The sequence below is a fragment of the Myotis daubentonii genome, chromosome 16, assembly GCF_963259705.1.
Source record: "Myotis daubentonii chromosome 16, mMyoDau2.1, whole genome shotgun sequence".
Classification (NCBI taxonomy): Eukaryota; Metazoa; Chordata; class Mammalia; order Chiroptera; family Vespertilionidae; genus Myotis; species Myotis daubentonii.
Genome location: NC_081855.1, coordinates 17,477,498 through 17,504,375, shown reverse-complemented (window position 1 = coordinate 17,504,375; position 26,878 = coordinate 17,477,498). Strand labels below are relative to the sequence as shown.

The 26,878-nt window shown below is 54.0% G+C and overlaps 3 protein-coding genes across 12 annotated transcripts; 1 reads left to right on the top strand and 2 right to left on the bottom strand.

Moving 5' to 3' along the window:
• The first annotated feature begins 1,287 nt into the window (after positions 1 to 1,287).
• TNK1 (tyrosine kinase non receptor 1) lies at positions 1,288 to 12,507 on the top strand. Of its 5 annotated transcripts, none has more exons than XM_059668797.1 (13): positions 1,903 to 2,018; positions 2,765 to 2,929; positions 3,096 to 3,166; positions 3,277 to 3,468; positions 3,601 to 3,756; positions 3,873 to 4,156; positions 4,371 to 4,644; positions 9,915 to 10,009; positions 10,305 to 10,469; positions 10,693 to 10,775; positions 11,144 to 11,442; positions 11,524 to 11,619; positions 11,704 to 12,507. In XM_059668797.1, the coding sequence occupies exons 2-13, from the start codon at positions 2,767 to 2,769 to the stop codon at positions 11,815 to 11,817; spliced, it is 1,992 nt and encodes a 663-aa protein (XP_059524780.1). In that variant the 5' UTR covers positions 1,903 to 2,018; positions 2,765 to 2,766; the 3' UTR covers positions 11,818 to 12,507. The 5 variants fall into 5 exon arrangements, with proteins under 5 accessions (XP_059524778.1, XP_059524779.1, XP_059524777.1 ...); XM_059668798.1 differs by having other exon boundaries at positions 1,904 to 2,018; positions 10,696 to 10,775; XM_059668795.1 differs by lacking the exon at positions 1,903 to 2,018 and adding an exon at positions 1,288 to 1,419 and having other exon boundaries at positions 10,696 to 10,775; positions 11,524 to 12,507.
• PLSCR3 (phospholipid scramblase 3) lies at positions 12,468 to 17,586 on the bottom strand. Of its 6 annotated transcripts, none has more exons than XM_059668803.1 (8): positions 17,502 to 17,586; positions 17,114 to 17,197; positions 16,606 to 16,930; positions 16,469 to 16,511; positions 16,151 to 16,371; positions 15,753 to 15,914; positions 13,377 to 13,538; positions 12,468 to 13,199 (listed from the first exon to the last, which is right to left on the bottom strand). In XM_059668803.1, exons 3-8 carry the CDS (start codon positions 16,873 to 16,875, stop codon positions 13,143 to 13,145), a joined length of 915 nt encoding a protein of 304 aa, XP_059524786.1. In that variant the 5' UTR covers positions 16,876 to 16,930; positions 17,114 to 17,197; positions 17,502 to 17,586; the 3' UTR covers positions 12,468 to 13,142. The 6 variants fall into 6 exon arrangements, with proteins under 6 accessions (XP_059524786.1, XP_059524783.1, XP_059524782.1 ...); XM_059668800.1 differs by having other exon boundaries at positions 16,606 to 16,853; positions 17,502 to 17,519; XM_059668799.1 differs by lacking the exon at positions 17,502 to 17,586 and having other exon boundaries at positions 16,606 to 16,853; positions 17,114 to 17,252.
• A 7,561-nt stretch (positions 17,587 to 25,147) lies between these two features.
• TMEM256 (transmembrane protein 256) lies at positions 25,148 to 26,749 on the bottom strand. Its single transcript, XM_059668793.1, has 4 exons — positions 26,595 to 26,749; positions 26,280 to 26,311; positions 25,962 to 26,042; positions 25,148 to 25,867 (listed from the first exon to the last, which is right to left on the bottom strand). The coding sequence occupies exons 1-4, from the start codon at positions 26,677 to 26,679 to the stop codon at positions 25,724 to 25,726; spliced, it is 342 nt and encodes a 113-aa protein (XP_059524776.1). The 5' UTR covers positions 26,680 to 26,749; the 3' UTR covers positions 25,148 to 25,723.
• Between the last annotated feature and the right edge of the window lie 129 nt (positions 26,750 to 26,878).

Genomic DNA, 26,878 nt, shown 5'->3' with positions numbered 1-26,878 from the left:
GAATTTTCCAAAACTGATGAAAGATGCAAATTCATAGGTACAGGAAATACAACATATTGAGAAGAACAAATAGAAAAGGATCCATAACTAGATACTTTGTAATAGAACTACAAAACACCAAGAATGTCCTAAAATCAGGGAGAAAAGACATCACCTACAAAGGGATGACAATTAGACGAAGCAGACTTCTTCAAAATATGCATCGCACCTATTATATACCTACACTGGCTCAAGTACTAGGAACACACGATGAGCAAGACAGGCTCAGTCCCTGCACTGTGGAGCCTACAAGTGTATCAAGAACAACAGATGTGAAGGGAGCAATGACAGTGCGATGAGCCGGCCCAGGTAGGGTGAAGAGAACTGGCGAGAAAGCCATACCGATAGAACTGCGAACTATTAAGATTTTCCCAACGATGCTGGAAGATCCCAGGTGTTTATCAAGATGGGGTGGGCTTTTCCTTCCGAGGGGCTCTGAGGGCAGTAGCTGCTGTGCTCACCAATCCTGCCGTGGGACAGGAGACAGAAAAGGTGTCCTAAGACTGGTGGCTTCCCTAGAAGCCCAGAGGGAAAGGAAGAGAGCATTCATCAAGGTCCCAGACCGTGTCCCCACAGCCACAGGCCAAGTAGCAGTGTACAGGACCCCAGGATCAGCAGAGGCTACCTGGGGAGATGGAGGTTATGCCAGAATGGGGCGAGGAGGCGCGGGGGCTGGGGAGGGGGGCCCTGATGTAGGGAATGCTGCTTTGATCACCAAGACCAGGTACCAAGCTGGGGTAGGGCTGAGGAGCTACTCAGAAGCTCTGTCCCTGCCCCAATACACGGCTTCCCGCATGAGCACCCCAAAGGTCCTCACACTTCAGAGCTGGGAAAAGGACGATGTCTTCCGTCTTGAACTCGGTTTAGACTGGGGACTTTCCGCACCACCTCTCTGCCCCAACTTCATCTCCAAACACCCCGCGCTGCCAGCCTTCCCCGGGAGAGAGCCAGGAAGGTCTGTCTCTCCCTCCCAGGGCCGGGGCGACTTCCGGTTCAGCCTTATCTCCCCAGCGCTGGGGCCGGTGCGCTCGGTCAGGTGCTTATTCACCTAAGGGGCGGGCCCTGGACGAGAGGGGCGAAGGAATTGGCGAGAAAGGGTGTGAGGGACAGGACAAAGGAGAAAGTCTGGGGAGGGTGAAGAGTTCTTTGGGGAAGGCTGGACGGAGGCTGGGAGGGTGGGGAGAGGCGGGAGGCCAGCACAGGCGTGGGAAGGGAGGTTGCTCTGGGTCTGACCTGGGGGGGAGGGGCCCGCCGCCCACGCAGCCTCACCTGGGCCCGGCCCGCTGCCAGGTCCCGCCCCGCGCGGCCCGGTCCCACCCTTCTCGGATTTAGTCCTGGCAGCTCCCGAGGCCCCGCAGCCGCCGCTTCCGCCTTTGCCAGGTGAGGGTCCTGGGCCCCCGGGGCTGGGGCTGGCGGGGCAGCCATCGCCTGGGGTGCGGCCGCGGCGCTGAGCCTGCCCGCCTCCCCCTCCCCTGCCCGGTCCTTTTTCCCTCCTGTCCCCTCTCTGGCGCTTTCCTCTTCTCACCTGGCCAGCGGTCCCGGCCGCCAGGTGACCCGGAGGGAGAGAGAATGGAGAGATCTGGCCTTCTCCTTCCCGCCCTGGGCCCTTGCTCGCGCCTCGTCCCTAGCCCACCCTCGAGGTCCCAGCGTGGGGTCCCGCGCTTCCTCGCGGCTGACCTGTGTGTGCGTTGAAAGGAAGAGTTTGTTGGTGCAGGCGTGTGCGGGGAGTTTGTTTGTGCTGGCAGCCCGCGCCCAGAGCGCCGGGAGCCTGGTTCCTAAAGGCTGCGGGGGAGCTGCTGGCAGCTGAGTAAGAGTGACTCAGGTGCGCACGCGGGGCTCGCTGCTGCCGGGGAGGTGGCCTAGGAAGTGTCCGAGCTTAGTTCCAGGCCTGAGCGATTGCAGGTGCTGCTCCCGCCTGTGCAGGAGAGGCAGGGACCTGAACGCTCCGGGCTGAGGGGCAGTCTGCCTGCAGAACTCAGGTGTCTGTGGACACTGGACCTTGATGCCTTGCATGTTGTGTGTTTATGTGGACCTGGGTGCTATGGGGCGATGTCGAGGGGGGCAGGGAACGGCCCTGTCTCAACTACATGTATGTGAGAGGGTATGTGACAGTAAGCCTGGGTTTTATGGCAGCATGCTAGAATGTGTGTGTGTGTGTGTGTGTGTGTATCTGGGTGTGGGAGGCAGTGTACCTTTGTGTGTATGTGCACACGTGTGTGTGTGTGTGCCTACATGTTTGAGGTTCTGAGGTATGGTGTGGTTAGCATATCTGGGCATCTCTGGTATGTCTGTGGTAGGTCAAAATGTCTCGTGCGTGTATGAGGAGTCTTGGGTGTATATGAGGGTGTGTGCAATGGTGTGTCTCTGGTCTGAAAAGGCAGTGTGTCTGGGTGTCCTAGGGGTACAGGGCACTGTGCCATATCTTGGGAGTGAGCAGGGAAACACAGCTGGAGCCTGCAGTGGTGAGGTCTCAGGTGTGGAGGAGGCGGTTTCTCAGTGACGGGTTAGAGGCCTCGGTCTCAGGCATGGGGAGCATTCCTCCTGGGGTGTGTGTGTGTGTGAGTGGAGGACATCTGTCTGTGATGTGTCCCTCCTTCTATACCTGAGGGTTTCTGATGGTTGAGGGTGGAGCTGGGGACCACATCCCTGGTGTCTGGGTGTCTGAGGTGCCTACCCCGGGCTCTGGGTCTGGAGGAGAGCGTACCATCCTGAGTTCCTCCTCCAGACATGCTCCCGGAGGCGGGCGCCCCGTGGCTGCTGAGGCTACTCCGGGACACCCAGCTGGCCCAGTTTTACAGATCCATACTCGAGGAGCTGAATGTTACCCGGCCAGAGCACTTCGACTTCGTAAGACCTGAGGATCTGGACAGCATTGGCATGGGCCGGCCTGGTGAGGGACCCCCAGCCCCGAGGCCCTCCTCTCTCTCCCCAACCTGTTAGTTGCTACAACCCCCATGCCCCTCCCACACCAGCCCTCTTCTTACCTTTAAATTCCTTGCATCATGCCCACCCCTTCCCCCCATACCACCCAACCCTTTCATTCTGGTCTCCCCCAGCCCAGCGCAGACTGGCTGAAGCTCTGAAGAGGCACCGTTTGGGGCACAAGCCTAAGAACTGGGTCTACAAGGTGTGTGTTTTGGGGCGGGGATGGGAGGTTTAAGGGGCTGGGGAATGGGCTGTGCTGAGTGAAAGGGGTCTGCAGGCTTCCACACCCCTGATTTCCCATCCCTGTTTCAGATCCTTGGGGGGTTTGCCCCTGAGCAGAAGGAGACCACCCCACCTTCGGACAACCCTCCATCCCTCCCTGAGCCAGAGGGGGGACTCAAGTGTCTGATCCCAGATGGTGCTGTGTGCAGAGGGGAGCTGCTGGGCTCCGGCTGCTTTGGCGTGGTGCACCGAGGGCTGTGGACACTGCCCAGCGGTCAGACTGTGAGTCCTGGGGGGGGGGGGGGGCTGCTTCCTCCTGGGTGCCTGGGCCAGCTGCCCCTCACTCTGCTGCCCTCTCGGCTCTGGCCCTGATGTAGCTCTCCCTGCCTGATGGTGCTTCTCCCACACCCCCAGGTCCCAGTGGCTGTCAAGTCCCTCCGGGTGGCTGCCGAAGGCTCCGTGGGCACGGAGCTGAGGGACTTCCTTCGAGAGGTGTCGGTCATGATGAACCTGGAGCACCCACATTTGCTACGTCTGCACGGGCTCGTGCTGGGCCAGCCTCTGCAGATGGTGAGCAGACCTGACGATGGCTCCCGGGACAGCCCCGGGCTGAAGTGAGACCGGAGGGTGGGTGGCCAGAGCCCCGTGGGGCCGGACCTCCGCTCATGAGGTGCCCTGCTCCGCAGGTAATGGAGCTGGCGCCGCTGGGCTCCCTGCACGCGCGCCTGACCGCGCCGGCCCCGGCACCCCCGCTGCCCGTGGCTCTGCTCTGCCTCTTCCTGCGGCAGTTGGCAGGGGCCATGGCGTACCTGGGGGCCCGCGGGCTGGTGCACCGGGACCTCGCTACACGCAACTTGCTGCTGACCTCGCCCTGCACGATCAAGGTGGCCGACTTCGGGCTGGTGCGGCCGCTGGGCGGCGCCCGGGGCCGTTACGTGATGGGCGGGCCCCGCCCCATCCCCTATGCCTGGTGAGTGAGGGGTGCGGGTCTGGAGGGCAGCAGCGGAGGGAACTGGTCCTCCGAGGGAGGCTGGACCCAGAGGAGTGCGTGGGTCTGGAAGGGCTTGGGGAGGACTTCCGAGGACAGTGGGAGCACGGGGTGGGGGTGGGGGTGGGGGGCATGGTCAGTGGCAGGTGGAAGCTCCGGGGCACATGTCCAGCCCCCTTCAGCTCCGCTTCCGCAGGTGTGCCCCGGAGAGCCTACGCCAGGGGGCCTTCTCTTCTGCCTCGGACGTGTGGATGTTCGGCGTGACGCTGTGGGAGATGTTCTCTGGGGGCAAGGAGCCCTGGGCCTGGGTCCCGCCCTACCTCATCCTGCAGCGGCTGGAGAAGGACCAAGCCCGGCTGCCTAGGCCTCCTCTCTGCTCCAGGGCCCTCTACACCCTCGCCTTGCACTGCTGGGCCCTCCATCCTGCTGATCGGCCCAGCTTCTCGTCCCTGGAGGGGCTGATCCAAGAGGTGGGAACCCTTGCATCCCCCCATCTCTCTTCCCTCCATTCTTTCTCCCAGGGTTCCGTGCTCAAGCTTAACCATACTGACTCCTGGGCTGGGGGCTGGGACCCCTGTTTGCTCTGAACAGAGCAGTCCCTACCTGCAGGGCGCTAAGAGCCCTGGGGAGCAGCTTGGTGCTACAGAGATGAAGGCTGAAGGGCGGAGGGCTGAAGGCCAAGAGAAGGGGGAGCTCAGAGTCGAGAGCCGTAGGTTGCAGTGGGCGTTTGCGAGGAGAGTTTCAGTGTGGAAGGGAAGGCCGGGGCATGCTCGGGCGCTGCCCCACAGGAGGATCTGTAAGGCCTGGTAAACAACCGGAGCTGACCTATGGAGCACTTGACCTGTGTCAGATGCTGTACTGAGTGCCTTACATGTATCCTTATGCATGTTCACTCATTTAATCCTCACAGAAACCCAACAAGATCATTGTTACCTTGATGTTACAGACTGGGCAGTTCAGGCACTGCCGGTTTAGGTGACTTGCCTAAAGGTACATGTAAGCGGAGGAGTTGGGATCTGAACCAGTCTCTCTGACTTCAGAGCTATTCCCTAAATGACTATCCTATTTCCGGTATTCTTTTGAAAACATTTTTGAAATCATTTTTTATTTTTCAATTACAGTGGACATACAATATTATATTCGTTTCAGGTGTACAGCCCAGTGATTAGACAATATATAACTTACTAAGCGACCATCCCGATAAACCTTGTACCCATCTGATTCTACACATAATCATTAGCATAGTATTGACTGTATTCCCTGCTTTACACCCCATGACTGTTCTGCTGCTAGCCATGAGAGATTTATGTGAGAACGGAATATCAGTTGGCTGCCTCCTGCATGCCCCCTACTGGGAATTGAGCCTGAACTCCAAACTCTTGCGTGTGCCCTGACCAGGAATCGAACCAGCAACCTTTCCGTGCACAGACTGATGCCAACCAACTGAGCCACACCAGCCAGGGCTGTTTCTGTTGTGCTTGTCTCTTTATTTTGTTTTTAGATTCAATTGTTGATAGATATGTATTTAATGCCATTTTACTGTTCGTATTTTTAATCTTTTTTTTCTTTCCTTCTCCTCACCTTCTCCTTCTTCTCCCTTTAACATTTCATCTAATACTGGCTTGTTGGTGATGAACTCCTTTAGTTTTTCCTTGTCTGAGAAGCTCTTTATCTGTCCTTCTATTCTAAACGTAGCTCTGTTGAATAATCTTGGTTATAGATCCTTGGTTTTCATTACTTGGAATATTTCTTGCTAATCCCTTCTGGCCTGTAAAGTTTCTGTTAAGAAATCAGCTGACAGTCTTATGGGAGCTCCCTTGTAGGTAACTAATTGCTTTTCTCTCTCTCTCTCTTTATTAAAAATATATATATTTTTTATTGATTTCAGAGAGGAAGGGAGAGGGAGGGAGAGATAGAAACATCAATGATGAGAGAGAATCATTGATTGGCTGCCTCCTGCACACTCCCCACTGGGCATCAAACCTGTAACCCAGGCATGTGCCCTGACCAGGAATCGAACCATGACCTCCTGGTTCATAGGTCAATGCTCAACCACTGAGCCATGCTGGCCAGGCCTAACTGCTTTTCTTTTGCTGCTTTTAATATTTTTCTCTTTGTCTTTAACTTTTTGCATTTTATTATTATTTTTGTTAATCCTCACCCTAGAATATTTTTTCCATTGATTTTTAAAGAGAGTGGAAGGGATGGAGGGAGGTAGAGGGGATGAGAGAGAAACATTGATGTGAGAGAGACACATTGATTGATTGCTTCCCGTACATGCCCCAACTAGGGCAGGGGATCAAATATGAAACCCAGATATGTGTCCTTGACTGGGAATCAAACCCAAGACCCTTTGGTGTGCAGGCTGATGCTCTAACCACTGAGAACACCAGCCAGGACAACCTTTTGCATTTTAATTATGATATATCTTGGTTTGGGCCTCTTATTGGGGACTCTCTGCACTTCCTGAACTTGTATTCTATTTCCTTCACCAGGTTAGGGAAGCTTTTCATCATTATTTTATTTTTATTTTTATTTTTATTTATTTATTTATTTATTTATTTATTTATTTTAAAGTATTTAATATTTGAATAATGTTCACACTGTGGAACTGCAGAAAAACACAAAAAAGGAAAAATCACAAAATCCAAAGCCAGACACCATTCTATTTTTGTCATAATATGATTCCAGGATTCTGCTGTGAACCTTATGCACCTGGGTTAAGTGTAGTGGCTACTCGATGGAGGCACTGCTTTCCCCTCAGGAATTATTTTATTTTTTAAATTTATTTATTTATTAAGTTCCTTTTAAAGAATAGTTTAGTGATGTTTAGAGAGAGGAAGGGAGAAGTGAGAAACATTGATGCAAGAGCGGAATATCCAACAGCTGCCTCCTGCATGCCCCCTGTTGGGGACTGAGCCCCCAACCCAGGCATATGCCTTGACCAGGAACCCAATCAGCAACCTCTCCCTGCATAGGACAGTGCCCGACTAACTGACACACACCAGCCAGAACAATTATTATTATATTTAATCCTCACCTGAGGATATTTCCCATTGATTTTTTTTATTTTTTTAGAGAGAGATGAAGGGAGAGGAGGGGAGAGAGAAACATTGATGTGTGTGAGAAACATTGATCAGTTGCCTTCTGTATGTGCCCCAACTGGGGATCTTTGTGCCCTGACTAGGAGTGGGACCTGCAACCTTTTGGTGTGTGGGACGATGCTCTAACCACCTGGGCCACCATCATTATTTTTTTAAATAAGTTTTCAATTTCTGGCACCCCCAGGATTCAAACGTTGGAACACTTGAAGTTGTTCCAGAGGTTCCTTACCCTAGCCTCAATTTTTTGGATTTTCTTTCTTTTTGCTGTTCGGATTGGGAGTTTTTTGCTTCCTTATATTCCAAATCGCTGTTTTGATTCTCAGCTTCATCTACTTTACTATTGACTTCCTGTAAATTCTTCTTCATTTCAATTAGGGTATCCTTCATTTCTGACTGATTCTTTTTACAGTTTCCATGCCCTTTTTTTTTTTTTAATGTTTTTATTGATTTCAGAGAGGAAGGGAGAGAGAGAGAGAAATATAAATGAGAGAGAAACATTGATTGGCTGACTCCTGCAGGGCCCCCGCAACCCAGGAATCGAATTAGCAACCTCCTGGTGCATGGGACAAGGCTCAATTAACTGAGCCACACTGGCTGGGCCTCGTGTTCTTTTTTTTTTCTTTTTTTTAAATATGTTTTTATTGATTTTAGAGAGGAAGGGCGAGGGAGAGAGAGATAGAAACATCAATGATGAAAGAATCATTGACCAGCTGCCTCCTGCATGCCCCACAATGGGATCAAGCCCGCAACCCAGGCCTGTGCTCTTGACCAGAATTGAACCTGGGACCCTTCAGTCCACAGGCTGACACTCTATCCACTGAGCCAAACCGGTTAGGGCAGTGTGCACCCTCCTGTTGTAGTTGAGCCCTGATTGCTGTTGGAGGGATTTACCCAGGCCAATCGGCTGCAAGGGCTGCCTGTGACCACCATGGAGGGTCAGCTGTGCAGGGGCCCATCCCACAAAGTAGGACTTACTTCAGCAAGGCTCTGGTGCCTGCCAAGTTCGCTCCTTACTTGTGTTGCTTGTGGGTCTGAAGCTGTTCGCCGGGTGCGCTGGCTCTGGAGCCTCCTGCAGGTGCAGGCAAAGATCAAGAGCCACCTGTGTTCTGCCCAGGTCACCTGGCATGAGCTACAAAGCAATCTGCACATGACCGCTACTTGTGCTCAGCTTGGAGGTGTCCAGGAGAGGCCAAGCTGCGAGCCAAGGACAGCTGCCACTAGTATGGGGCCTGGGGCCATTTAGAAAGAGGTATGGGGCATGCCGAAGCCAGATGCTGCTTGTTTGAGAGATTTGGGGAATGTCTGAAGCATGAGCCAAGACAGGTCATTCATATGGAAAAGCCATTGGAAACAACTTGGGTGGGCCTGAAAGTTGGTGGGGCAAGGTCTCAGGGAATCACCAGGACTTGGAAAACAGTGATAGCCAGGTTGATGGAAACTTAGATATGGTACCCTCCTGCCAGCTCTGTGGGGGAAGGGCTCAGAAAAGGAATATGGCCTCTGCCTGCACTTCTGTCTGAGAGAAAGCTGCCCCTCCAGCTCTTGCCCTGATCCCAGACACTTCTGTTCCTCCCCATATGTCCCTGGTGCCTTTTGAGCTCCTGCCCCAGTGCTGGAACTCAGAGGGAGTGAACCCAAGTAAGTCTGTGCTTGGGCCCTTTAAGAGGAACTGCCTGCGACTCCATAAGTCCCCCAACTCACTCGGCCACAATCCCCACTGGTTTTCACAGCCACAGCTATGGAGACTTCCTGGAGTGGGGGACCAGGAGTGGGGCTGGGACCCCTCACTACTCAGGGGAGGACCTCTGCAACCAAGATATCCCTCCCAAATTCTATCTGCCATATGAGGTGTTAGACCTGCTTATTCTTCATATCCACTCCTCCTACCTGTCTCGATGTGGCTTCTTCTTTATATCCTTAGTTGTAGGACTTCCATTCAGCTAGATTTCAGGCAGTTCTGAATGATGGTTGTTATGTAGTTTAGTTGTAGTTTTTATGTGGTTGTGGAAGGATGTGTGTCACATTTACCTATGCTGCCATCTTGACTGGACGTGTTAAAGGAATTTAGTCTTTACTCTAAGGGTACTTGGAAGCCATGAAAGAATTTTGAGCAGGGAAGGAACAAGACTTCACATATTGTATCACTCTGGCTTGGTGGGTGCAGGAAAGGATTAGAGGGGTGACACTGAAGATGGGAAGCCCAGGTAGGAGACAATAGCTGTGAAGCAGAAGTGATGTGAAGAGGTCTGGGTGAGGGTTGAGACACTGGAGCTGGAAAGAAACAGGAACTTTCCAGAGGTGCTTGGAGGTGGATGTGATGGGCCCGGGTGTGGAGTAAAGCAGGATGCAGGATGCCGCCCCCGTGATCTCCCTAGCTAGAGACAGACCCCCCTCCTCTTGCTCCCTGGCCCCTGGGCTGTGTCCAGCTTGGCATGGAATCCAGGTCTGCCTCCTCCACTGGACTACCATTGGGGGACAGGGAGGGACAGTCCCATCCTGGGCCCAGAACAGAGGACATACCTGGAATGGGTTGGATTGGTGGGTGCATAAACTAAGAGGAGTCTCTTTCTGCCCTGCTCCATGGTACCCTCTCACTCAGGCCACAGCACAGCCGCCCCTTCCCCCTGTTTCTACAGGCCTGGCCTCCTGAGGGGCGCTGTGTGAGGGATGTCTCAGAGCCAGGTGCCCTGAGGATGGAGTGTGGTGATCCCATCACTATCATCGAGGGCAGGTGAGTGCCTCCTGTTTCCTACGAATCCCCAGGAGGACTCCCTCCCAACATGCCTGACCCTGGTTGCTTTTCTGCTTTCCCCATAGCTCCTCCAACCCTAACCCTCTGCTTCATTCCCTGAGAGCTCCAGTCCTGGCCTCCTGGCTGGAGCATGCCCACAGAGCCCTTTTGTGCTGGGGAGAAAAAGGCTTTCCTTCCTCCAGGCAGATGCAGCTCCACGGCACACAGCTCGTGAGCTGAACACATGTGGGGGCCCAGCCTCCACTCCCCCCTTGTTTTCACCCTCTTTCCGCAGCCCCAGCTCCACAACCTGGAAGGGCCAGAATGGTCGCACATTAAAAGTGGGCAGCTTCCCAGCCTCGGCAGTGACGCTGACCGACCTGAAGGGCTCGCCGGCCACCTGTCCAGTCCACAGAGGCTCCCCTGCCTGGGAAGAGCAGAGACGGGGAAGCGTGGACGGGTGAGGACCTGAAAGAGTGGGGACAGAGCTGGGCTGGGGAACCGACCAAGTTCAGCAACTGCTCTGCAAGGGAAGCTTGGGGAGGGGCCGGGGTCAAGCTGGGAGCTGGACGTGCCTTTTAGAAGCTTTACTCTGGGTCTCAGACGGGGATCCCCAGAGATTCTGGGAGGAGACACTGATGTCGGGTGGGGCTGGGGTAGAAAACGAACTGGGTCACTCTCAGCAGGGCCAGAGCCAAGGCAAAGCTTCGGGAGCCACCTCCAGCTCAGGGTCAGAAAAGGAACATGCCCCTGCAGAGGAGAAAGGGTGAGTGTGGGGGAAGGGCAGGGCCCCAGGGTCTCTGGGATCAAGAACAGCCCTCAGCTCTGCCCCCTGCTCTGGATCCATGCCTTTGACATATGACTTCCCCACATATGACTTCTTCTTCCACCACTTCCTTCTGCCTGTTGACATCCCAGCTGCCCTTTAAATCTGCCTTGGGCACTGCCCAGCATCTCCACCTGCAGCGCCTGCGCTGTCCGTTCTTTGGGGGCGTAGCTGCCCAGGCCTGGCAGCTGTCTTATTGTCCCACCTAACACAAGGACCACCCGAGGACAGCACGAGCAGACAGAGTGGGACGAAGGCAGGGCCCTGCACCCAGGCTTCCTCTCAAGATGTTTTTTCTCGCTGTGCAGGCATTTCCAAGAGTCTGGAATCTGTTCTGTCCCTGGGCCCCTGCCCCACAGGGGGTGGTTTGAGCCCCCCTGAAGTTCGAAAAGCCAGAGATGTCCCCCAGGGGCCCCCAGGCCTGCCACCCCGCCCTCCCTTTGCCTCCGGCTCTTCTCAGTCCAACCAGCCCCCCAGGGAGCGGCCTCCCTGGCCCAAAAGAGAACCCCTGCACAGTCACCCCTTGGGAGCGCCTGGAGCCAGCAAAGCCGCTGTTCTCTCCGGAGGTCTCTTGCCCGACCCCGATTTGCAGAAGAGGGTTATGGAGGTGAGGTGTCCCCGAAGTGGCTGGTGTCCAGAAGGGGCTGCGGGCCGGGGTAAGAGCCTAAGTGAGGCTTTGTCCCCTAAGGTGGAGCTGAGCGTACATGGAGTCACCCACCAGGAGTGCCAGGCGGCACTGAGAGCCACTGGAGGAGATGTGGTTTCTGCCATCCAGAACCTTAAGGTAAAGGCAGACCCTTCTCTTGGGCTCCCCCCTCTCCTGCCCCTGCCCTCTGGCACTCAGCTGCCCTCCCTCCTGCTTCCACAGGTAGACCAGCTCTTCCACCTGAGCAGCCGGTCCAGAGCCGACTGCCGGCACATCTTGGAGCATTACCACTGGGACCTCTCAGCGGCCAGTCGCTATGTCCTGGCTCGGCCCTAAGCTCTGCTCCTTTAGACATGGACACCAGATGCACCAAGGAGCTGACCCTGTGGGGGCGAGCAGAGCAGAACAAGGTCCTGAAAGGGTGTATGTTCTCATCTGAAGAGAGCCTGCCATAGGCAGGTCCAGGAGTCCAAGGTTGGGCACTGACGCGTGTCTCCTACCCTGCCTCTTGGCCTCTGAAGGCTCAAGCTCCCTTGGCTGGGTCACAGAAGGATCTAGTCCACCCTTGCTCACCACATTGCCAACCAGGAGGAGGACTTAGAGGAACAGAGCTGCTACCCACCATCCCCACAGGCAGCTTGTACTTGCTACAGAGAATGCCCAAGTGGACATACTGAACCCTGGGAACAGCCATCCTGAGCTGCCTTCAGCTCCACACTGAGCTCCGGGGGCACAGCCATCTCGGGTGATGGGAGCAGCCATACTGACTTGGGGCACGTGGCCCAAACTGCCGGGGCCGGGGCCGCAGCCATCATGGGTGATGAAAGTTGCTGTCTAGGATGCAAGGACACTTGATCCTGGCAGCATGGATTACGAGACGAGACGAGACGGGCCAGCCCCACCCGGCCCAGCTGCCATATTTCCCTTTGTTTCTCCCCATACCAACTCTTTCTTCTGCCCTCTCCCATGACATAGATCTTCCAATGTCCAAAACGTTACAAAGTTTATATGAATATAACATACAAAGATGCAGCCTCCTTTATAGGAACAGGGAAGGAAGGGGTGGTTGGTTAAGGCACACGGAGCTGCAGCAAGCACCAGCTGTGGGGAGGGCCCAGCGGGAGAGGACGTTGGCACTGGGCCGAGGCCCTAGAGCCGTTGCTGGGGAAGTAGGGATCCCCTCTGAGTGCCACGTTCTGAGGCTGAACTAATTGGTCAAGCTGAGGCAGAGGTGGGCGGCATATCAGCCATCTTTGGTGCGGTTTACCCTTCCCCACCCCAGCTCTGCTGTAAAACCCCAGGTCTCTGGGTTCCCAAGGCCCCATCCAGAGCAGAGGAGAGGCCCTGGAAGGGGGTGAGAGGAAGTGAGTAGGGCAAGTCTGAAAGCCGATACGCCTGTGTGCTGAGGGATGGCCGGAGACAGCGGTGAGAGGTAGCAGGGGAAGGGCTCTCATACATACCCTTCTGTGGGGGCCACAGGTGAAGGAGGCCAGGGGAGTAGGGTAGGGATGGGGCACCATGGCCCCAGCCTCTTAGGCATCCCTGTCTGTCCTCTGCAGTGAACATGGAGGAAAGGGGCTGCCTCTGAGGAGGGGCCGGGCCAGGCCAGGTGACCATCTTGAGTTCTGGCTGAGGTGATGGTCCTCACCCTGAGATGCCGTCTAACTGGTGATGGCAGAGGGCCCAGTGCCTCCTCGCTTCTCGAAGAACATGTAGTCCTGAGGGGAGGGGACTGTCAACAGGAGATGCGGCTGGGCCGGCCTGGCTCAGCGGTCACCACCCAGGTCTAGAACTGCAACCCCCCCGCCCCCTAAAGTCTGTTCCTAACGCTTTCCTAGCAGGAGGCCAGGAAGTGCAAGCCTCCAGTGGGAGCAAAGGCGGGAGGGCCCACTCACAATGAGGAACGTGGCTCCCAGCAGCACGGCCTTCACTCTCACGTCCAGATCCAGCGGGAACTGCAGGCCAAAGTCGTCCGCGTCCGTGAGGGCTTCCTGGAGCAGCCCGCCCCACTGCTTGCTGATGCGGCCCACACTGCGGGACTCATCGGGGGTCTTCACCTGTCGGGAGGGAGAGAGGCAGGAAGAAAAGACCCCACTAGGGTGGATGCAACTGCTCTCGCCTGTCTCCGGTCCTACTCCCGCAGGCACCTGTATGAACTGTGCGGCTCTGCGCTTAGTGAATCCTCACGGCCTTGGGTTTCCATGTGACTTCTGGGGAAACCGAGTCACCATACGTCACACTGGGAATACACAGCAAAAATCAGGATTCAGACTTGGCCGTGTTTCTCTCGAAGGACCATACGTGTCAGTGGAACATCAGTGGTGAGAGAAGCAGAAGCATAACAGAGTCCAGTCTCCTTAGTGTATGGATGGCTGGTTGTTAGGTTTGTTTTTATTACCAAAGTCCCTGCCACCCACATTTAGCACAGTTTGTGCCCTACACCAGTGGTGGGCAAACCACGGCTCTCGAGCCACATGTGGCTCTTTGGCCCCTTGAGTGTGGCTCTTCCACCAAAGACCACGTGCGGGCGCGCACGTACAGTGCGATTGAAACTTGGTGGCCCGTGCGCAGAAGTCGGTTTTCGGAAAGGAGACAGACGAAACAAGTATACAAGACGAGTGTGGATGCGAGAGTTGGAAGGGGTCGACCTCAGCGAACGTACCTCAATCAGATTGAGGACGTTTTTTAGCAAAGGCCAGCTTAGGAGGACCCTCATTAAGTTAATAACAATGTACCCACCTATATAGTTTAAGTTAAAAAAATTTGGCTCTCAAAAGAAATTTCAATCGTTGTACTGTTGATATTTGGCTCTGTTGACTAATGAGTTTGCCGACCACTGCCCTACACCAAGAAGCTTGACCGAGAGGGCAAGGGAGGCTGCTAAAATTCGGACTGCACCCTGTCAGCCAACCAGGCGCCTAGAAGACTGTGTCTGCCTCAAGGGGTGCCTTTCCTTTGCAAAGTAGGGAGGGCCCTGTCCAGCACTGCAGCCTCAGCCAGAGAGGGCAGCCTCTGAGGACCATGCTTTCCACTAGACCCTCTGAGCCCAGCGGCAATAGGTCCTGCTGATGTAGATGGTAATTCACAGCGACTCCCTGGTCCTTTTCCTGTGCTCCTTCTCCAGTGACTAGAACTATCACGATTTCCTATGTCCTTCCCATCCCCTTCCCTCACTGGCCTACCCCTCTGGGGCACTTCCTGATGACCAGTCCCACACTGGGCAGGCTCTCTCCCAGCCAACCGTGTGGTCCCAAGAGCACAGCCCCAAACATGGACCATTCATAATTATGTAAGAGGGAGACTGGCCCTATGAGAACCCCCAGTCTAGACATTCCCACCCAGAAGTGACCAAGTTGTGTCCTTCCCAACCAGTTCCTATCACAGAATCTTCCCTCAGCTGCTAAGGTGACTCAGTTTTTAAAAGTAACCTTAGGGAGGACACCTCATCAGATGGCTTGGAAAGTCTACTGGATTATAACCTACTGTTTCTTCCTTATCTGCACAGGTAATTATCCCTTAAAGAATGCAAGGCTCTGGCCCTGGCCAGTGTGGCTCAGTTGGTTGGGCATTGTCCCCTGCGCGAAAAGGTTGCTGGTTGGGGCACATGCCCAGGTTGTGGGCTCAGTCCCTGGTAAGAATGTTCAGGAGGCAGCGGATTGATGTTTTGCGCTTACATCAATGTTTCTTTTTCACTCTCTCTCCCTCCCTCTCTCTAAAAATCAATTATAAAACGTAAAAAAAAAAATTTCAAGCGTCTGTAAAGTGCCTTTGTCTTCTACAAGCAAAGGTGCTCCCCCAGCCTCACGCTGAAACTGCCACCACTTGGGTTCTCCAGGCTCCAGGTGGTGACAGGAATGCATGGTGAGAAGGGCTGGAGAGGCCACTGGACTTCGATCGGCAAGGCAAGCCACAGGGGGTTAATAAGTTAAATTACTGCTTGCTTCAGGGTCTGAGCTCACAAACTCAGGCACAACCGTCACATGGGTCCTTCTCCATTCTAAATCCAGCCTGGCCGTGGCTAGTTCCCCTTCTCAATATGGCCGTAGGGAACAGTGAGCAGTGGCCCTCAAGATGAAACCCACTTTGTCATGCGTTTATAAGACCAGGGAGCCATCCTATTTCTACAGGGAGGAACCCTGGAAGGGTGGCAGGAGTCACAGTGAGTTTGGATCCATGAGCTTAGTGTCTTGACTAGCGTTGGCCATCCTGCCTCCTGGAAGCTGCCATCTTGGTGTGTGAAGGTCCCAGGAACCGCCCCTTACTCTTGATACCTCAAAGTTGGTGTCGGAGCCACAGCCGCAGGTCCAGCAGGGCCCCACCACTCGCAGGATGGTGTGGCGGTCGGCGTCCTGAATGGAGAACTTGGGGAGGAAGGGATGCCAGGTCTGCAGCACATGGCCAATGGTGGTGCCTGGTGGCGACTGCACTTCCATCTGGAGAGGGAGGTAGACAGGGTTACCGGCGAGCCAGGGGACCCTGGCCCAGGCTCTCACCCCTCCAGCTCTGTCACTGGTCTCCCCACAAAGACCTCCCATTCCCTGTCGCAGACCTCCAGTCCCACCCGTCCACTCCCAGGCCTCATGCTGGAGATGCTCCATCATTGACCCTCCGCATGGCATGACCTCCTGTCCCCCGCCCACCTCTCCCGGACCCATCCCTCCCCGCCCACCTCCTGGAGGCCACACGGGCAGCAGCTGCAGCCACAGTGGAGGGGGCGGAGCAGGCGCAGCACTTCTCGGTCCCCGGGGTCCACCAGACGGACACGAAGGGGCCGGCGGGCGCCGCAGCACAGACGGGCACAGCAGTTGCTCTCCTCGGCCGCCTGACCCAGGGGCTGCCCAGCCCCCGAGCGCAGTTCATACCGGTTACTTGTCTCCCAGCCTAGGCGCGCTGCCAAGGGGTGACACGGGGGCTCAGGCACCCGCGCCTGCCCAGGAGCCCACTCTCTGCCCGTCACCAGGCCCGACCTACTCGTCCTTCCACTCACTTTCCACGCGCCCAGCCCTCTGGTGAACCAGGATCTGGTCAATCTGGAAAGACAGCGGGGGCCGCGCCCCCCTCAGCGCGCAGCCCCGAGCGCCGGGGCCCCGCCCTGGCGCTGCTCCCTCCCCATCTCCTACTCACCGGCACCAAGAATTCGAGGCCAGAAGGCACCCCGGGCAGCGGCAAGAGGGGGGCGGCTGGCCCGGCCGCAGGGCCCAGGGCACTGGGGCCGGGCGAGGGGAAGAGAGCGAAGCCGGGCGCGGGGACAGGCACGTGGGCGGGCACCGGCGCCGGTCCGGGCCCGGGATGCTGCACCTGCTCCGGGTACCCAGCGGTCACCGGGTAGGGAGGAGGGGGCGAAGGGGCGTAGCCTGCGGGGGGCAAGTATCCTGTAGGGGGGCAGGGGTCCATTAGAGAGACTTGCGACCTCCTCCTCTTGCCCCTTAGCCCTTGGGGGACCTCGAGGCTGCGGGGGAAACGTGGTGAGAAGAGACTGAAAAAGATGGGGTTGGGGAGCAGGGCGGCGGCTCCGGAGAGGAAGGGAGGGGCCCAACCAGCCAGTCGGAGCACATTCCCGGAGGGTGCGTCCGACACCCGGCTCCCAAGTGTGTGGGGGGATAACGGAGACCCTCGCCCTGGGCCCACCTACCTGCCATAGGGAAGGGATGAGGTCCGCGGGTTGTCGCTCTGCCGGAAGCTTGGTTCTAGAAGTGGAGCCAAGCTCGGGGACAGCCTGACAGACACAGACAGACACAAAGACGCACAGGCAAACGCGGAGAGGCGGCTGCGCCCGGCGCCCGCCCAGGGTCTCTCGGGCGGCGCCTCTGACTCGGGGAGAAACCGAAAGTGTCAGCGGGCGGGGCAGAGCACCTGGGACCCTGGATTCCCTCCGGGGTTTGCAGAACCGCCCCCTCCCTTTGTTCCCCCATTCTCCGCGGAGGCGGCTGTTGGCAGACGGCAGGACGGATGGACCCGCGATCAGACCGACGTCCCGACCTCGAGGGAGCTTTCCTGACCCCTCTGCGTCCCCAGCTCACCTGAAGCCCCTAAAACAGTCGGGGTGCCCAGCGCTCCGAGGCTCCCGCGAGCTCGTGGAGGCGGGCCCGGGGTCTGGCCCCGCCCCTCAGCGCCTGGGCCCCGCCCTCCCGGCCCGGGAGCCGCGCCTGCGCAGGAAGGACGCCGGCTCCCCTGCCCGGCTGCGGACCCGGGACCGCGGGCTCCTCCGCGTGGTGGGCGTCCTGCCTCTTCCGTTTCCCTGCAGCAGGCGGGAGAGGAAGTCCTCTCGGGGAGGGCAGCCGACGGCGTCCTACCCGGCAACCCCGCCGGGTGTGCGCACGGAGAGCTCGGCGCCTTCCGCAGAGGCGAGGGCAGCTGGCACCGCTCGGGACCCAGGCCCCTCCTCCCAGGGTGGTTCGGGCCTCGCTGACCGGACGCAGCGGGACACCCTTCACACTATCACCCCGTGGCCTCTAGGGCTAGCTCCCGGCCCCCTTCCTGCCGCCCTGCAGCTCACCTCGCTGTCTCTTATTCCTGACGCAGCAGTGACCCACACGGATGCCTTGCGATGACAGTACTTCCTAAAGTCGTGCCCAGCCACGCGGGTGACAGGCTGCCAACCAGTGTCACCAGTGAGGGTGCGGGAGGTTAAGTTCAGGGAGACCGGATGAGGCAGTGCAGTCAGCAGGAAAGGCTTCCCGCATAAAGTCCCTTCTTTTGGGTCCTGAGCGGAGGCCCGAGGTGTGAGGGATCCTATGCCTTGGGGCCCACAGGCGGAGGGAGCGGCCAGGGAAGCGTTCAGAGAGGGAGGCCCGCCCGAGTGCACAAAGGGCCCCTGGGAGCTGGGCCTTGGCCCCAAGGGCAGCAGGGAACCTACTGAAAGATTCTGACCAAATTTAATTAAGAAAAAGTTACCGTCAAAATTTTGTTTTAGAAAAACCATTAAGACTGTAATGTGGGGACCTAACCGGTTTGGCTCAGTGGATAGAGCGTCGGCCTGTGAACTCAAGGGCCCCAGGTTCATTCCGGTCAAGGGCATGTACCTTGGTTGCAGACACATCCCCAGTGGGTGGGGTGGGGGGGGTGTGTGTGCAGGAGGCAGCTGATCGATGTTTCTCTCATTGATGTTTCTAGCTCTCTATCCCTCTCCCTTCCTCTCTGTAAAAAATCAAATATATATATATATATATATATATATATATATATATATATATATATATTTAAAAAACTGTAATGTGGGAAACAATGGGGCACCCAGGCTGGGGGAGAGAATGGCTGTGGGAGTGCAGAGTGGACAACACAGAACTTGTCGGATGAGATGTGGGGGTGAAGAGTCCAGGACAACCTCAGGTGCCTCTGTTGACCAGGCAGATGAAGGAGAAACTCACCAATATGAATATGGGAGCTGATTTTGGTGGCTCCTTTGCCGGTATGTCCATGTTCTTCTGGGCTGTTCATCTGCTCCCACAGCTGCAGGCATCATCTGCTTCAGACAAGGGCTTGACTGCCCTCCACCAAAATACATAGACATACAGAAATTCAGGTATTCAACAAAGATTTAGTGAGCACCTACTGTATGTCAGATAGCATTTACGGTGATAGGAATATTTACCAGTTAAAAACAGTTAACAAAACAATTAACTAATATTCCTGATCCCCTGGAGTTCACATTCTAGTGAAGAAGAGACAGATAATGTAAATAAATCCATCAGAAGTGACAAGTGCGATGAAGAAAAATAGAGCAGAATAAGGAGAATAGAGAGTGGTGGGCAGGGGTTGCAATTTAAATTTTTAAAAATATTTTTTATTGATTTCAGAGAGGAAATGAGAGGGAGAGATAGAAACATCAATAATGAGAGAGAATCATTGTTAGGCTGTCTCCTGCACCCTCCCCACCCCCAATGGGGATTGAACCCGCAACCCGGGCATGTACCCTGACCTGGAATAGAAGAGGTGACCTCCTGCTTCATGAATCAACACTCGACCACTGAGCAACACCAGCTGGGCACGGGGTTGCAATTTTAAAGAGGGCAGACTAGGAAGGCATCACCACGAGGGTGACCGTTGAGCAAATACCTAAAGGAGGTCAAGGATTGAGCCATGCAGACTTCTAAGTGAAGAGTGCTTCACGCATAGGCCACAGGGCAAGGGTCTTGAGGCAGAATGTGCCTTAATTGTTCAATGAACAAAAAGAAGGCTAGTGTAGCTGGGATAGAGTGAATGAGGGAGGAATAGAATGGATGAGAGGGAGGTAAGGGGCGGAATCACATATGGCCTGTAGACGATTGGGTTATACTCTGAGTGACATGGGAAGTGTTGGAGGGTTTGGACAGAGACCAGACATGAGCCTCAACTCTGGCCCCAAGTTAGAATCAGTTGGGGTGCTTTAAAAATACCTCTGCCTGGGCCCCACTTCATATCAACTAAATTAGAATAGTTTGTGTGAGGTGCAGACACAAGAACTATTTTTGTTGTTGTTAATCCTCACCCGAGGATATTTTTCCATTGATTTTATTTTTTATTTTAGAGAGAGTGCAAGGGAGGGAGGGAGGAAGAGAGAGAAACATCAATTCGAGAGAGAGACACATGGTTGCCTCCTGAATGCACTCCATCTGAGCCCAGGATCGAAGCTATAACCCAGGTACTTGCCTTGACCAGAATTGAGCCTTTGGTGCATGGGCCAATGTTCTAACCACTTAGCACCATGGGCCAGAGCCATAAGAACTTTTTTTAAAAAAAAATTTTATTGATTTCAGAGAGGAAGGGAGAGCGATAGATAGAAACATCAATGATGAGAGAGAATCACTGATCGGCTGCCTTCTGCACGCCACTTATTGGGGATCGAGCCCGAAACTTAGGCATGTGTCCTTGACTGGAATCGAACCTGGGACCCTTCAGTCCACAAGCCAACGTTCTATCCATTGAGCCAAACCAGCTAGGCAGTAAGAACTTTTTGAGAATTCTTCAGCAGGCTTTAATATGTAGCAAAGGCTGAGGACTACTGTGTTAGAAGGATTTCTCTCTCTCTCTCTCTCTCTCTCTCTCTCTCTCTCTCTCTCTCTCTCTTCTTTGTCCACAGTAGGCTGTCGATAATCAAGGACAGAAGGAAGTTATTGCATAAAACTAGGTGAGATTTTTTTAAAAATATGTTTTTATTGATTTTAAATATTTTTAATATATATTTTTTATTGATTTCAGAGAGGAAAGGAGGAGAGTTAGAAACATCAATGATGAGAGAATCATTGATCAGCTGCCTCCTGCACACCCCCTACTGGGGATCGAGCCCACAACCCCAGCATGTGCCCTTGACCGGAATCAAACCTTCAGTCCGCAAGCCGATGCTCTATCCACTGAGCCAAACTGGCTAGAGCTGTTTTTATTGATTTTAGAGAGGAAGGGAGAGGGAGAAATAGGAACATTGATCAGCTGCCTCCTGCATGCCCCCTACTGGGGATGGAGCTGGCAACCTGGGCATGTGCCCTGACAGGGAATCAAACTGGCAACCTCTTGGTACATGGGTCAAAGCTCAACCACTGAGCACACCAGCCAGGCAAACTCGGGGAGATTTAATGAGGGCATGGGCCAGGGGCCAGAGGGTAGCAGTGGGAAATGGTCAGATTCCAGTTATGTATTCAAGCCAACAGGATTGACGATGGCTTGGACAGAGGATGTGAGGAAAAGGGAACTCAAAGTTGACTCAAGCTTGGCCCAGGAGGCTGTTCAGTGTGAGCTCCGCACTTCCTCTGTATTTTCTGCCTTTTCCTGCTGCCCACTCCATCCTGAGCCCCAGGCGCCCCTGTTCGCCTCTCGCTGTTACCAGGGCGATCTTGTCCCTCTTTTCTGGTGAACTGTGCGTGCTGAAACCCAGCCGGTGGCCGGAAGTCTCACCAGCCTCCAAAGGCGGAGCCAGCCCACCTGTTCCTACTTGTAACACTGAGCTCATTGTATCAAATCATGTTTTAAAGGGTCTGTCCTCACTGTTTCTTGGTATATACATGAAGGCAAGAGTGTAGCTCTGGGAACTGGACAGAAGAGAGTCTGAATCACAGCTTACCCAGGTCCTAGCTGTACGATACAGATCAAGTTCCTGTCCCTCTCTTAGTTCCACTTCCCACCAACTCTCAGGACTGTTGAGATACAACGTATAGTAACAATAAGGACAAATGACCAAGCAGGCCTCATTTATATTGCTTCCCCAAGAGCCCCGCCTACTGGCAGGACAAAGCTCAGGTATTAGGGATCACATTACATGGAGGGTGGCCATTCCAGAAACCAACCGAGTTCTCCTCCCCCTGGAAGTTCCCAGACATTGCCTGAGATGAGGATAGAAATGCATCCAGAGCACTAAACGGGGAGATAGGAGCCTGAGGATCCAGTGCTGGCTCTGCCACTGGCATTGGAGGTCACTCTCGGGCCTATTTTACTCATCTTTCAGTGACGAATTATTGTGATGCTCGAATACACCTCAAATCATGTCTCCTTCCTGGATATAAATGCTTCGATGGCTTCCCCCTGTCCTCACTGAACTGTCCAACCTCTCAGCAGTCGCTCCACCATTTGACCAGTGCTATCCGCATCTTTCATTGCTGACCCTCTCACGATCTTCAAGCCAGTCACCAGGAATTGCTTCAGGTCTCAAGTGCTCTGGGTTCCCTCTTGCTTCAGGGCGGCCTTGAAAGCTGTTGCCTGGTCTGGAACACATACCTTTCGCTCATCATCCAACTCCTTCAAGACTCCACTGAGCACTCAGCTACACTGCAGCTGCCACAGGAGGCTGGAGCTCAGGAGGAACTAGGGTGGGAGACAGGAATCCTGGATCTAAAATTATGCAGATTAAAGGTGCGGGGCTGAATGAGGTTATCTAAGCATCCTTAATTAGAGAAACGGTCTGCACTTTTTCAAATGCACACCTTCAGAAAAATTAGGTATGCACCTCCAATATACTCTACAGATAGGCACTTTATAAAACATACACAAAGATAGAAATTTTAAAAAATGAAATTATACTGAGAGCCCCCCCCTGCAAAAAAAATGAAATTAAAATATGTATGCATAGTAGTTCTAATTTTTTTTCATTGAAATTTGGAAACCATTGATTTAAACTGCAAAGGGGAGAAGCTGACAAGCAGCCACAGAGATAGGAAAAACCAGAGAGTGGTGTCACAGAAGCAACACGATGTGTTTCAAGGACAGTATGACCAGCTTGTCAAATGCTGCAGGGAGGCTGAGAAAAATGAGATCGAAAATCATCCATTAGATCTGGCAACCAGGAGGTCATAGTGAGTTATGGGATCCTTCCAAGAGTATTTGTGGGGAAGAAACGGGATGGAAGCCTGACCAGAGAGGGTTGCAGAGTCAATCTGGGTCTGGACCTTCCTGCTGAGCTCAGACGCCTCCCTGAGCTCCTCAACTACCTGTGTGGCGCCTCCAGTTGGATGTCCCTTGGACATTTTGGAAACAACATGTCCAAACTGACCTTCAGACTTGCCTCCCCTTAATTTGCAACCTCCTTCCGTTTTTCTCATCGGAGTAATAGCACCTCCACCAAGTCAGGCATATAAGCCAGAAATCTCCCTCTCATTCATCCCTTATGCGCAATCCATCAGCAAGTCCTATCAGCATTATCTTAAATATATATTGAATTGGATCCTTTTCACCCTAAGCCAAGCCATCACCTCACACCTGGACCTCTTCAGTGGCGTCCTGACAGGCCTCCCTGTGGCCATCCTCTGATTAGTTCTCCAGATCTTGTAAACATCACAGATTCTAACTCTCTCGCTTTAAAAGCCTTTCAATGATTTATGGTTGCACGACAAGGAAATGCTGAGTGTCTGCCTGCCACATGTAGTGTTTTCCAACTCACCCAATTTTCCCTCGCCTCAAAGACGGTGTATTGCTTCTTTTGGGCCTGTTTTGCCAGTTATTCTTTCTGCCTAAAATACACTTCCTTCCAGCGTTGTGCATGGTTACCTCAGCCTGCAAGGCCTTCCCATCTGAAAGGACATAACTTCCCTTGCCCCACTCTTCCGCTGCCTCCCTGGTCTTTTCCTTCAAGCAGAGCACAACTCACAATGACAAATTTGTTTAAGGTCCATTTCCACTACTAAATGGAAGACTCCATGAGGGAAAGTTGGCATCTGTCTTGTTCACAGTTGAATTTCCTTATGTGTCTGACACCTGATCAATACTTGATGAGCACTGGCTTAATAAATACTGCCTCCTAAATATCTGCCAGTTCGCCACATGCTGTGGGTGCTACTCCAGCCTGCCTTGCCACCTTTTCCCATTCCTTTTCTCAGACACGTGGCCCACACGGAAGAGTCCTTTAGTCCCATCCTCCTCTGCTCCCTACCTCTGTCTTTGTTTACTGTTTCCTTCAGACAGCAGAGTTCTTTCAAGGATCATCTCAAGCACTGTGAAGCATTTTCCTTTTTATTTTCGTTAATCCTCACCCAAGGATATTTTCCCCATTGATTTTTAGTGAGTGGAAGAGAGACGCATTGATTGGTTGCCTCCCACAGGCACCCCCGACCAGGGCTGGGGATCAAGCCTGTAACTGAGATACATGCCCTTGGCCAGAATTGAACCCAGGACCCTTCAGTGCACCGGCTGATGCTATATCCACTGAGCCAAATGGGCTAGGGCTTGTGAAGCATTTTCTAACCCCTAATACATAATGTTCTGTCCCTTCTTTGAATCCCAAAGTATAGTGTAAGTACAGTTGTCCCCCTGTATCCAAGGGGGATACGTCCTAAGACCGCCAGTGTGTGACTGAAACCAGACAGTGCCAAACCCTATACACCAGTGGTTCTCAGCCTTCCTGATGCCACGACCCTTTCATACAGTTCCTCATGTTGTGGTGACCCCCAATTTCATTGTTACAAATTGAACATAATGAAAGCATAGTGATTAATCACAAAAACAGTATGTAATTATATACATGTGTTTTCCGATGGTCTTAGGCGACCCCTGTGAAAGGGTCGTTCGACCCCCAGGTTGAGAACCGCTACTATAGTTTCTTCCTGTATAGGCTCAATGCTCTCTGGCATGACAGGTTGCCATCTATATCAGAACATGCTTTCTGTTCATGTCTTCCACACACAAATTTAATGCCTTTTCCATCTTAACTAAGCACTTATCATGCACTGTGGCTGTAACTTTGGCAGTTTGAGCTGCAATAGCAAAATTAGCGCGAATTTCTTCCACCTTCACAATTTCATAGATACGTGTCCTTACTATAGGTCTTAGCAACCTAAGCATGACTTTATTTCCTTAACATGTTAAGTGCCAAGCCTGTTTTGTCTTCCTTTCCATTTAGCCCAAGATATCTGATTTCACCGATATGCTGGCGGCACCAGTGACTGACAAGGTCCGGATGGAAAGTATAGTGTCAGTCACCGGTGACTGACATGGCGCTTAACGTGTTAAGTCAAGCACTTTCACTTTCTCACTTAAAAGAAACACTTCACAGCTTCTCTTTGGCATACTGAATTGCCAGCATCACTACTCTTGTGCTTTGGGGCCATTACTAAGCAATGCAAGGATTACGTGAACATAAGCACAGCAAGTCCATTATAGTCGATCTGATAACTAAGATAGCTATTAAGTGACTAATCAGCTGGCAATTGGACAAAGGGATGAGTCACATCACAGTGAGACAGAGAGGGATGACAGAGAACAACACACCTTCTAAAAAGTATAAATTGTTTATTTCTGGAATTTCCTCCTTTGTATTTCTGGGCCACAGATGACCATGGGTAACTAAAACTGCGTAAAGCGAAACTGTGGAAAGTAAAGCCACAGATAAGGGGGGGACTACAGTAACGGCATTCCTCCTGTCCTGCCTTGCCTTACACCTGGCTTCCAGAATAAATGAGTGCTCAATCACTTTGTGGACTGACAGGGCTGAAAACCACCACCCTACAGTAATCTTCAAATTCTAGTAGCCACGTGATGAGCTTATTAGAATACAGATCGCAGGCCTTGAGGCCTTCCCTGAGAATCTGCATTACCTCAAGCATTATTTATCACTCTGAGTTTAAGAACCTCGTAACAGATTAACTTGAAGTGAACATTATCCTCAGACCCAAAGCTCACTGGTCCCGGCTTAAGAAAGGGAGGAAGTTCCGAGATTGACAATCCCTACCCTTCTTCCTCCAAGAGGTTAGATGGACAAAGACTCCATACTTCTTTGCCTTTCTCTTTTAATCCCCTCTCTGTGTCACCTCTCAAAAATGTACCCAGAAATTAAACACAAGGAAGCTCAAAGAGCCAAGGCAAGCCAGCCCAAGATCAGAAGGCTCCCTCCCACAGGGGCCAAAGTCTGGATGCTGGGGTCTCCACTCAGAGCCTGGTAGTAAAAGCTGGTGCAGAACAAGGTGGTTCCGGAGGCTAGGAGTAGCCCGGCCTGGAGGAGACAGAGGAGAAAACAAGGCGATAAGCAAAGGGCAGACTGCGGAGTGGGTGGGGCTGGGCCAGAGGCAGGGAGGGGGAAAGTTTACCCAGAGGGGCTTTCGGCAATGGGGCACCCCTAACAGGGCCAGGCTGTGTAGGAAGTGGTGTTTGTTGGCCTTGTCAAAGAGCTGTAAGAAGAGAAAGAGTCATTGGGCGAGGGTGGACTTCCCAAGCAACACAGGAGCCTGGATCCCCAGGGGCAAAAGGTCTGAGTCTCAGCTTGCCCCTCCCGCAGGCACCCGACACCCCAGGCTTTCTGCCCTTGCAGCTGCAAAGACCTGCATTCCGCCCCTCCCCGCAGGGGACCCCCGACTGTGTGCCCTCCTCGACCCGGAAATCGGGGAGCCCCAGCGCAGTTACTTCACCTCCTTCCCGTAGGCATCCGGAAACTGGGCGCCTGTGGAAAGGAGAGGCAGAAGTTACCAGCTCTGACGCCCCAAGTCCCGGGAGGACCCCGGTGGGCACCGGGGAGCAGGGGCACCCCGGGAGGCTCCTCACTGGCGGAGACACGCATGGGCCGCCCTGGGAACCGGTGGACCGGGCGGAGGGGCTCTAAAGGGCTGCGGGTTTCGCAGGCTGGCTGGTGGCTGGCAGCCGTCGCGATTCCCACAGACTCCATCCCTGCACCAGACCCCCTACGTCGCCCCAAGCACACCCAGCTCCATCCCCAGGCCCCTGACCATGCGCCCCGTAGGAGGCCAAGCCCAGGGCCCCGGCTCCAGACAGGGCACCCAAGCGGCGGAAAGCAGCGCCAGGTCCGGCCATGGCAGCGGACGGTCACGAGCCTGGCGAACACCGCCCAGGCCACCCAAGAGGCCAGCCAATCCCGAGCTTCCATGCAAATAAGGTGCACAGGTGCCCAATCAGGGCCGTGTTTATTTCAGCGTCCAGGTCTTCACCCCGGTACTTGCGCCTTTGTAAAGCTCCTGTTGAATGGCGAAGGCGCCTGGCGGCGGAGAAATCG